We start from the raw sequence: 11,171 nt of genomic DNA on the forward strand, positions 1-11,171 counted from the left end.
TGTTCTTTTCCTGCTTCGGAGCACTTCCTTTTTGAGCTGTCTCTATTTGCCGTCGGAGAGGTGGAGAAGGCTCGCGCTGTTGTCTGTTCAGGAAGCGCACGTTCACGAGCGGTATCCATCCATCCGGGCTTCCTGCTGGTGCTGCCACTCTGTAGCGAAAGCTAAAGAAGGCGAAAGTAAGTGTGTGAGTCATAAAGGGAATTGGTTGGTTCAAGACGGCCAGGATTTCGACGGCGCACGGGATTGAACTTAAAAGCTGAAACACAAGTAAAAAGTGCACTTTGGGATTAGGGGATGGTTTCTTACTTGCCGGGGAAATTGGACGATATGGAAAAAGGGTCGAAAGACAAGAAGTCGAAGTTAAACTTCGAAAACCCGAGGAGATGTAACGTCAATAGAGTTAACGATCGTAATTGGAAAAATGTGGATAGTATTCCTTCACACACTTTTAATAAATCTGCCTCATTCTGGTAGTGAGGTTATTGATTTCATACTCTAATATTATTAATAAGATTTGGAATTATTTTTACTGTAAATTATTTTGCTACCAGTTTCAGCTGTTCACACTTTCCAATACATATTTCCATTCGGCTCCCTCGTTCCAACATTTTGTGATTTTGGCCCTTTGTTCATTCGAATTTTTGCTCGTCCACATTACATCCTTTCAACGTCTCGTTGCCATTTGAGCGTTCCTCATTGATGTGTGAAAAACACACGCTGCTTTTGCTGCACTCAGTCACGTCAATTTTTTTGCATTTCCGCACATAAAATGATGATAGATGATTTCCCCTGACCCGTTTTTTTTTCTGTTTGCGAGAGGGATGTTTTTGCGGGCGTTTTGTTTTCGTCCTCGTGCCCCCATGCCTCGTGTTGGGGCAAAAGTTTTGAAGAGTTTTCCGCCTGAGCGTTGCCGCGAGCGCCACTTAACCGTGCCGCCACCAACCAACCCGCGGATGAATGGGACCACGCTCAATATACGCGGCCAGGGCTAGGATGATTTATGACATGCGTGCCTTCGGCTAGGAAAGTCTGTAAAATTATGGAGGGCTGCTGGCAGCTCTCGATCTCATTGTCTCGGCTTGTGACAGGAAATGAAGGATGAAAAATAGCTGCTTGTTGGAGAGAATGGACGTTTTTCTCCTCGACTCTGCTTTTGTTTGTGAACAATAGTTGTTTTCGAAAATGAAATAATTGAACTATTGGTCAAGGAAAAGTTATTACTCTTCTTTGGGAGATGATGACAGCGAGTGACAAGTTATTATGAGTGTTGTGCTATGAGTTTGATGAAAAATAAATCATTTTATGCTTGGCATATTGAGTTCTGAAAATCACAAAACTAACAATCGCAGTCACATAAAAAGTCTCTCAGAAAAATTATATTCTGTCTAATTTTCAAGAAATTTAACCCAGCAATTATTATGAAAGTCCAAGTGGATTCCGCCGGAATCGGTTCACTCAAACTGCAGTCTCGCAGCTTTTATTCCTAAAGGTTTGTTTTTTGGACAACTTTCTTGTTCTTATTTTTGCCTGCGATTGAAAAGAATATTCCGAGCAGATTTTTATGCGCCGTACAATACTAAAATCGGTAACAAACGACTCCAGAGTGAACATCCAGGAAAAGCTTCCAGTGAAGCTACCTGAGGAACTGCCATCAATCTTCTGAAAGAACATTGATGAAAGGCTAAATATCAGATACCGTGCAACATTAAAATAGTTCACATACTTTAGACCCTTCCGCATATTGGCCAAATTGAACCGCCAGTTGAATCGTTATCAATTGGGCTATGCGCAACAAAACATTGTAGCAATAGTGCAACAGTTGTTCCTCCGAAGGTTCCTCCAGTAGGCCATCCGGAGGTTTCTGTACAAGTCCCTCCGGAGATTCTTCTAGGAGTCTCTTCGGAGGTTCCTCCAGGAGTCTCTCCGGAGGTTTCTCCAGGAGTCCCTCCGGAGGTTCCTCCAGGAGTCCCTCCGGAGATTCCTCCAGGAGTCCTTCCGGGTGTTCCTACAGGAGTTCCTCCGGGGGTTCCTACAGGAGTTCCTCCGGGGATTCCTCCAGAAGCTCCTCCAAGAGTTCCTCCGACTGTTCCTTAAGGAGTTCCTCCGGCAATTCCTCCAGGAGTTCCTTCGGCGGTTCATCCAGGAGTTCCTCCGGCGGTTCCTCCAGGAGTTCATCCGGCGGTTCCTCCGGAGGTTCCCCCAGGAGTTTCTTCGGAGGTTCCTCCAGGAGTCCCGCCATAGGTTCCTCCAGGAGTTCTTCCGGAGGTTCTTACAGATGTACCTCCAGGAGTTCCTCCAGAAGTCCCTTCGAAGGTTCCTCCAGAAGTCCATCTGGAGGTTCCTCTAGGAGTCCCTCTGGCGATTCCTCTAGGACTCCCTCTGGCGACTCCTCTAGGCAGTAGTGCGAATTCTCAGTCTCAGTGACTGAAATTTATTGGATATTGATACCATTTCCTCTTCACACTCACTTCCTAGCAGTGAAAACTGAAAATGATTAGCAGCAACAATCAAAGATAAAGTAAACAAAAGACCTCTCTGACTGAAAGGCACCGTCATAGGCAAAGAGGAGCAGAGAAAAATACAAAGCAAAAGAATCACACTCAGCGAGCATTGTTGATAAATTGCAGTACTGCCTCTAGGACTCCCTCCGGAGGTTTCTTCAAGAGTCCCTCAGAAGATTCCTCCAGGAGTCCCTCAGGAGCTTCCTCCAGGAGGTTCCTCCAAGATTATTTCTGAAGCATCTCGGAGTCTCACAGCTAAAGCTGTTAAAGCTAAGCCAGTTGCTTAAAGCTGCTTAAAGCTAAGCCAGTTGTTAAAGCTGTTAAAGCTTGTTAAAGCTAAGCATGTTAAGCTAAAGCTGTGTTAAGCCAGTTAAGCTAAAGTTGCTTAAAGCTAAGCTAAAGTTTAAGCTAAAGCTAAAGGTTAAAGGTTGCTTAAGCTAAAGCTTAAAGTTGTTAAAGTTAAGCTAAAGCAGTTAAAGCAAGCTGTTAAAGCTAAGTTGTTAAAGCTATTAAAGTTAAAGCTAAAGCTGTTTAAAGCTTAAGCTAAAGGTTAAAGCAGCTAAAGCTAAGCTAAAGCAGTTGGCTTAAAGCTAGTTGGTTTAAAGCAGCAGTTGTTAAAGGTTAAAGAAGTTAAAGCTTAAGCTAAAGCAGCTAGCAGCTAGTTGTTGCAGCTGTTAAGAAGCAGTTGTTTAAAGAAGCTGTTGCTTAAAGCAGCTGCAAAGGTTAAAGGTTAAAGCAGCAAAGCTGTTAAGTTGTTAGCAGCCTGCAGCAGTAAGCCCCCAGCTCAGCTCCAGCCTGGCCCTGGACTGGCCCTGCAGCCCCAGCCCCCAGCCCCAGCCCCACCAGCCCCTGGGCTCAGCCCGGCCCCAGCCCCCTGCCCCTGCCCCAGCCCCAGTTCCTGCCCCAGCCCCTTCACGTTCAGCCCGGCCCAGCCCCAGCCCGCCCCAAGTCCCCTGGCCCGGCCCAGCCAGTCCCAGCCCTGCGCCAGTCAGCCTCAGCCTCACCAGCCTGGCACCACAGCCCTGGGTCTGCACTGCCCAGCTCACCAAAGCCCGTCGCCTGCCCCAGCCCCCGCCTGCCAGCTCCGCTCAGCCCTGGGCTCTGCTCCGTCACCAGCCCTGCCCAGCCCGGCCCGTCCGCCCGCCCGCCAGCCTCCGGCTCGAGCTGCCCAGCCCACCCAGCCCTGCCTGGCTCGCCTGGCTCCAGCCTGCCCTGTGCCTCCGGCCTCAGCTGCCCGGGCTCAGCCTGGGCCCTGCCTGCCCTCAGCCTGCCTGTCCCAAACAAGCCCTGCCTGCCTGCCTCAGCTCTGGCTCCCAAAGCCTGCTCTGCCCCATGGGCTGCCTCAGCCTGCCCAGCCTGGCCTTAAAGTTCAGCCTGGCTCCAAATGCCCCCAGCCACCAGCTCTCCTGCTCCAGCCAACCCTGGAGCTCAAAGCCCTGGCCCAGCTCCCAGCCCCCAGTTCGCCCAGCCGCCCAGCTGCCTGCCCAGCCTGCCCAGTTTAACTGGCTCCAGCCTGGTCAGCCTGCTCAGCCTGCTACCAGCCTTGTGCCCAGCCCATCAGCTAAGCGTCAGCCTGCTCAAGCCAAAGCCTGTCAGTCTCGCTCAGCCCTTAAAGCTCAGCTCTTAAAGTTGCTCAAAGCCTGTTGCCTCAAAGCTAAGTTCTGCCTCAGCTAAGCCAACAGTTGGCTCAGCTAAGCTTGAAGCAGCCGCTCAGTTCCTTGCTCAAGCCACTCAGCCCAGCTTCCAGCTTAAAGCCCCAGTTTAAAGCCCAGTCGTTAAAGCCTGTGCCTGGCCCAGCCAACCAGCCAACAGCTCAGTCAGCCTGGCAAAGCCGTTCTAAGCCTGCTCAGCCAGCTCTGTGCCTTAAAGCTACAGCTGTCCAGCCTGGTTAAAGCTCAGCCCAGCCTGGTTTCAAAGCCAGCTTAAAGCTAAGCTAAAGCTAAGCCCAAAGCTAAGCCTTAAGCCCAGCGTGCCCCAGCCCCCAGTCCAGTCCCAGCCCCAAAGTTTGCCCCAAAGCCCTGCCCACCTGGCCCCAGCCTGGCCCCTGGCTCAGCCCCAGCCCAGCCTGGCCTGCCCAGCCCTGGGCTCAGCCCCACTGGCTCCAGCCTCCACCAGGGCTCCCAGCTCAGCCTGCCCCAGCAGCTCCAGCCCCGGCCCAGTCCCAGCCTGCCTCCGCTCAGCCCCACCAACTCAGCCCCAGCCTGTCAAAGCCCCAGCCTCAGCCCAGCCTGGCCTGCCTCCGCTCAGCCGCCCGCTGCCTCCTTCTGCCCAGCCTGGCCTCAGCCTGTGCCCCAGCCAGCACCAGCCCCTGGCCTCAGCCCGCCAGCTCCTGGCCTGCGCCCCAGCCCAGCCCTGTGCTCAGTCTCAGCCCAACGTCTGCCTCAGCCCGTCAGCCCTGGGCTCAGTGCCCGTCTCCAGCCAGCCTGCGCCCGGCTCCCTGGCTCAGCCGCCTGGCCCAGCCTGCTCAGTTCCCCTGCCTGTGCCTGGGGCCCAGCCTGGGCCTCAGCCTCTGCCCCAGCCTGCCTCAAAGCCTGGCTTGCTCCTGCCCAGCCTCTGCCTGCTCAAAGCTCAGCCTGCCTCAGCTAAGCCTCAAAGCCTAAGCCAGCTCAAGCCAATTGCTCAGCTGTGCTTGTCAAAGCCTGCCTGCCTAAAGCTGTTGCTTAAAGCTAAGCTTAAAGTTAAGCTAAATAAGCCAGCTTGTTTCAGCCAAGCCAAAGTCAAGCTAAGCCAAGCTAAAGCTAAGCTAAAGCTAAGCTAAAGCTAGCTAAGCTAAGCCAAAGCTGCTTCGTGCCAAGCTTAAAGCTAAGCTTCAAAGCTGCTTTCAGCTGAAGCTAAGCTAAAGCTGTGTTTCAAGGTCCCTCCGAGGTTCCTCCAGGAGTCTCTCCTGAGTTCCTCCAGGAGTCCCTCCGAAGGTTCCTCCAGGAGTCCCTCCGAGGTTCCTCCAGAGTCCTCCTGAGTGTCCTCCAGGAGTCCCTCCGGAGGTTCCTCCAAGAGTCCCTCCGGGAGGGACTCCTGGAGGAACCAGGAGAGACTCCTGGAGTCCCTCCGGAGGTTCCTCCAGGAGTCCCTCCGGAGGTTCCTCCAGGAGTCCCTCCGGAGGTTCCTCCAGGAGTTCCGGAGGTTCCTCCAGGTTCCTCCAAATGACAATACTAAAGTATCACCCTGAGTAGAGCTAACAAATGAGAACCTTGAAAAAAAACTTCTGAACGTATTTGAACACCACAAAGGAAAAAACTAGTAAACTGGTAAAATCATCTACAAATTGTTGTCTGTCAACCCATGATTTTCGCATTATTGATAGGACACTAACAGTTCTTCTCTTCTTTCCCTTGTATTACAGACTGCCTCCACTTGCAGCTCTACAGAGACTCCAAAGACCGATACAAGAATGGAACAACCAAGGCTTCCCTCTCGCTGCAGCACTTTCTGGGCGTCGAGTCCGGTTTCACGCTGGACAAGGAGTCCAACACGATAGCAATAATCTGTCAGGATGTGATAGTAGTGCTCGCTTTTGACACCAGAGAAAGACTGATACAATGGCAGGTAAGTTATCAAATGGGTATTTTTCCGCAATTTCGAATTTCTTCACCAAGCGATTGAACGCCAACTAAATCGTTGACTCTCTAAACGTTTGACCAGGTCAAAATATCCAACAACCTGGGCGACGACTTGCAATATCTGGTGCTGGTCTCGTCGGCGCCACCGAAGGCCAAACTGGCGACGGGACCAGCACGAATGCACATCCAGGATCATCGGTTTTGTCTGACGACGGGTGTTCCACCGCGGTTAACCGGCATGTGGAACATTCAACATCTAAGGTACGGTTGATCTCGCTTTCTGTGCATATTACTCAGAGCTTTAAACGGTTTCATTTTCTCCAGACGGTACGGGGTAGTTGACAATCGGTTTTGCTTCGAGGGTGGCTCGAGCTGCGGCAAGGGCGAAGGTCTGTACGTTTTTGTGACAGATCTGGGTGATGAAATCACTCACACACTCAAGCTGGCATCACAGGGTAAACTAGCTAGCAAGAAGCGCGCGGCTGCCAAAAAGCTTGCAGGTATTATTTGAACAATCATTTTTATCGTTTTACAAACGCGTAACCTCAATTACATTGACCCATAGCTTTGGACAGTCCTCGCAAGGGTGCGGAATCTCGCTGCACAAATTACAACGACGAGATCTGCACGGTTCATATCGAGAGTTCGACTTGCTCCTGTCGGACACCGTACTGGCCGTCGACGGAGTCCAGGGATCTGGATAGTAACTATGGTTGTGGAGATACGGCTTCAGTGTCCGAAGGGCACGATAGTATCAACGATATGGACTCATTCCCAAGGTAAGTTCCCCTCATTATCAAATTTCGAACCAAATTTCGAGGTACTTACATCCGTAATCATTTATTCAGGAGTACCATCGCCAATTTGGAGCGCTGCATGAGCTGTATTTCAAAACTGGGAGCTCCCTCAATGTCCCGTAGCTCGACGGTTACGGGAACGCCTGGAGCTGTGGCACCTACGCCAGCGTGGCACACAATCACCGAGCACAATAACCACATCAATCAATCGCACATCTCAAAAACACCAGCACTAGATAGGATGTCCCTTTGTTCCCACGGTAGCAGCAACAACTCCGAATACTCCATTCCCCGGCAAACTTGCGCTCCAAGTCAGCAGGGTCCCGAATCGTGGTACGAGAAGGTGCCGGCCACGCAATTCACATGTATGAACAATCGACCCACTTCCCCGTGTCAGTGTTGTCCACCGGGTCGACCACCGAAACCCAAAGAAATTCCTCTACACATAACAGCCCCCCTCCATTCCGCCATGATGACCTGCAAGTCTCCTCAGGCAAATAGTCACGTCGGTCCTTACGAGAACTACGACATACCAAAAACCCCTGTAGCCATCGATGACAACACTTCGGAAAACTACGATACACCTAAGAAAATACAAGAGTACCTGTCCAAGGAGGCGATCAGCAGCGGTAGGAGTGAAGTGGGTAGCTACGGCAACTATGATACACCTCTGTCGCTGGGCAAGGCCGTCTGTGGTTGTTTGAATGGATCGGAAAGTCAAGGCATGGTCAAGATGGAGAAGGAATTGGAAGGCCCACGAGTTGACTGTACCTGCAATCGAGTGATGTCCTGGGCTGATAACTGGATCTCATTACCGCTATGCAAACGGGGGAACGGAATTGAGAATACGGGTTTACACATCAATAAAGTTAAGCTAAGCGGTGAAGGTAGAATGCCGGTCGTCGATGCCAGCGCGGATAATGCCATCTACGCGACAGTAGACATGACGAAGAAAATTAGACGAAGATTGGAGGGTGCATGTGAATGCAACAAAAACGAGTTCGAATGTATGAAAGATAAGAAAACGACATCAAATGAAAATTACGAAGACGTGGAGGTCCTCCCCGAAGAACAGAAAGCAAACTACGCTAATTTAGAATTTGAGAAATCACTTGAAAACTACGAAAATTCCAAAGAAGTGCTTCAAAGAGCCGGTCTCTCACTGCACGACTTCGAAGAAGAACAGAAAGTTTGCCACAAATGCGGTCACCTTAGCGCGAAAACCCCAGAAGCCAAGCCAGAACAGCAAGCAGTTGATAAACAGGAGAATTACATGATGATGGAACCTGCGAAAATCAAATCCAAGTTTCCTGGCTACATACCAATGTCTCCTGCGGCTCCATCGGCAACTACCGACATAGATCCACCACCAGCATCTCCCACTGCTCCACCTCTTCCTTTCAAGTCAGATCTTCTGAAACAACGAATGAACAGAATCATCGGTGAAAAGTCCGCTAGCAACCCAAGTCTTTGTGGTCCAGCGGTGGATCGAAGCCGCAAACGGATAGATGATGAGTCCCGAATTCCAGGAAGTGCCATGCTCAAAGCAACAACCAGTCCGTATACTCGCAAACAGCTGCTAGATCACAGTGATCTACTCCCATGTGATAAGAGGTTATCGCCGCGAAAGCGATCCGCGTCCGCTGAATCGTCTCGTTTCCTTGATGAGTGCGACGAAGTCGAAAGTCCCCTCAGTGGAACTGCATCTCCGAGTACGGAAACTCTACGGAAACCCCCGACCCCAACATGCAACATCGAAGTCCGGCGATCATCCTCACCATGTGTCCACCGAGAAGCGGAACCATGTTCCGAGCCAGCTTGCTGCGAGAAATCAGCTCCCGTCGAAACGGAAGACGAGATATCCGCTTCCACTAACCCTAGTCAAAACTCCCAATCTGTGTACATCCGAAGATCCGAAAGCGTTCCGTGCAAGGCACAAAACCGCGACAGCTCTAGCTCCAACGACTCGGGTGTTTCAACTGGATCTCTACGGCAGCGAGGTACAGACTTTACGGAATTTGAACTCCCTCTCACTACGGCCATGTCCGCCCGAAGACACCAACGGCATGTGATGCCCCAGCAGAGCTGCGTACACTCATCGCTCCCGCGGAGGTCAAAATCCTTCGATCCTCTGCGAGAACTATCATTCCAGTTCCAGAAGGTTCGTGTACCGGAGAAGAGCACATCCGCCGAAGCCGAGGTTCCGATTTGTCCTCCAAAGACGAAAGCTTACGCGAGTCCTGACATCATGGCGGCCACCACTGCACCGTACATCGATTCCCGAAGTACCAGCAGTGGCACTTCCGATATGTCCGACTACATTGAAACGCTATCGTTGTCGAGTCATAGCTCTTCGGATACGCCCGAGGGGATGAGGTGAGTGTTTTTTTTGTTATGTTTTAATATCTGGTTACTGACAATTGAAAATTTCCAACAACACAGGCACATTCGTCAGGCGACATCCACGTTGCGGCCACGATCCGGCAAGGAGTACCAAAACATCGACCGATCGATCCTGGCGTTGACGCAACCCGGTAGCGAATCGGCGATCAAGCATCCGGGAACGCCCTCGCAGCTACGGGGACTGTTGCCATGTTCGGCCAACTATGCCAACATCACGCCGGTTCCGGAAAACGCTGAATCGCCCAGTCCCGGCTACCAGAGTGGTAGCTCGCCGCAGGAAGCACAGGGTCAGCACTTCATGTTTAAGGTAGGTTTATTATCAGATCAAATATGAGAGTATTTGTTTGTATTAAATCAGAAAAAATAAGGTGATAGTGTGAACGTCTTGATTCGATATGTTTGTCAAATATTTTAATTCTGTACATCATTTGTTTCATTACAGAACTCGTCTTAGGTTCGTGAGCGCCACAGCCCGTCAACAAATTGAAAGCAATAAAGACTAACTTTTCTAAATATAAGCATAACAAAACTAGAATCAAAAATACCTATCTATATACACATATTAAAAAACAGAAGAAGAGAGAGAAAAAAACTGTTGTTTAAATCCTGTTTTGGACGCTAAACCAACAAAGTTCTACACTTGAACCGGCAAACACTAGAAGAGAGCCTAGATTTTTGTACACATTCCTTTCCTCGCGATAAGAAACGAGACAAACAACAACCAATGCAGCAATAAACTAATGGGCCACGTATCCAATCCACTGGCTCGGGTGCACCGTCGTCGTCGGTCTGTTTGAACAACATCAGAACAAGGACCCCGACTGTCGGGGGAAGGACACTCGAACCTACTGAGCTTCAAATGGAACAAAACCCTGACAAAGGAGACCGTCGTCGCGTGGTCAGGAAGCGACGTTTATTTTCCTTCTATTTGGACCAGATAATTATTTTTTCCGTTCCGTGTTTGCGCGCAACCTTCGATTGCTTTTGTATTCCTATTCATTGATTTGTAACCTTTAGGGCAAATATTATCCTCCGTACATCTTCTGCGTGGAATTAGGGTGGCGAGTCTTATGGCGGTCTTAGTTCAGTTCCACTGCTAAGTCTTTACTCGTCATCCTTAGCAGTTTGTGCGAACAGTAATATCCGACTGTAGGCCGAGTTCGTCACTCGACTACGGGTTTTTCCTGCTCTCGTTGCTGGAGCTCAACATGCGGGAAAGCCTCCAGGCGGCTGAGAACATACACACGAGGCTCCTTACCACATCACAGAGCAAATCAACAACACAACGCCAACAACGGTGAGCCTCTGATGTGTGGACCATCCCCGTCGTCGTCGTATTCGTCAGGAAAACTAATGCAAACAAAAGAAAATGAAGTAGGTGAGGTTTATCGGTAGGTGAATCGAAGAAGGACGCTTTTCCCGAACGCCCACACCTCCCGGAATCTGATTCCTACATCATATCCAGGAAAATAACAAGCAAGCGACCGGAAAGTAAACACAGTCTCTGACTCGGTCGTCGTGAGGGGGTTGCTCCGGTGAGGAGAGTTCGCAGGAACGATGTGGGCAAGTAGCAGGAAGCACATCAAATCAGTGCTTCGAAACTAAGATAAATACATGGCTTCGATTGGTGGGTGTTGCGAACAGGGTTGGCTTATGGGTAGAAAGATACCTTTGGAAGAATAGAACCATGAATGAGATTTGATGTTTTTGAATTACATTTTATTTTCTCTTGAATTAAAAAAGAAATAAAAACAACTGCATAGCTCAGCGCTAAAATTAGACCATGCGGTAAAATGTTAAGTTTGAATCGCAGGAAAGATACGAGATACCATACCACTCAATGATTTCCCAAGATTCAACACTCTAACGATTTATTTAAATATTTGGTGGGTGACCAAGTGACCACTTGTTTG

The 11,171-nt window shown here is 50.1% G+C and overlaps 1 protein-coding gene across 3 annotated transcripts in view; it reads left to right on the forward strand.

Annotated features, from left to right (window-relative positions):
• Positions 1-10,941, forward strand: part of LOC134227414 (uncharacterized) — a 351,756-nt gene extending 340,815 nt beyond the window's left edge. For all 3 annotated transcript variants that reach the window (XM_062708862.1, XM_062708861.1, XM_062708860.1), the window contains exons 4-10: positions 5,842-6,044; positions 6,141-6,319; positions 6,383-6,558; positions 6,624-6,837; positions 6,907-9,231; positions 9,298-9,565; positions 9,701-10,941. In XM_062708862.1, coding sequence (XP_062564846.1) covers positions 5,842-6,044; positions 6,141-6,319; positions 6,383-6,558; positions 6,624-6,837; positions 6,907-9,231; positions 9,298-9,565; positions 9,701-9,712 — 3,377 coding nt within the window. In that variant the 3' untranslated portion in view covers positions 9,713-10,941. The remainder of the gene's footprint in view (positions 1-5,841; positions 6,045-6,140; positions 6,320-6,382; positions 6,559-6,623; positions 6,838-6,906; positions 9,232-9,297; positions 9,566-9,700) is intronic.
• Positions 10,942-11,171: the final 230 nt, after the last annotated feature.

This window comes from Armigeres subalbatus, chromosome 3 (assembly GCF_024139115.2).
Source record: "Armigeres subalbatus isolate Guangzhou_Male chromosome 3, GZ_Asu_2, whole genome shotgun sequence".
Classification (NCBI taxonomy): Eukaryota; Metazoa; Arthropoda; class Insecta; order Diptera; family Culicidae; genus Armigeres; species Armigeres subalbatus.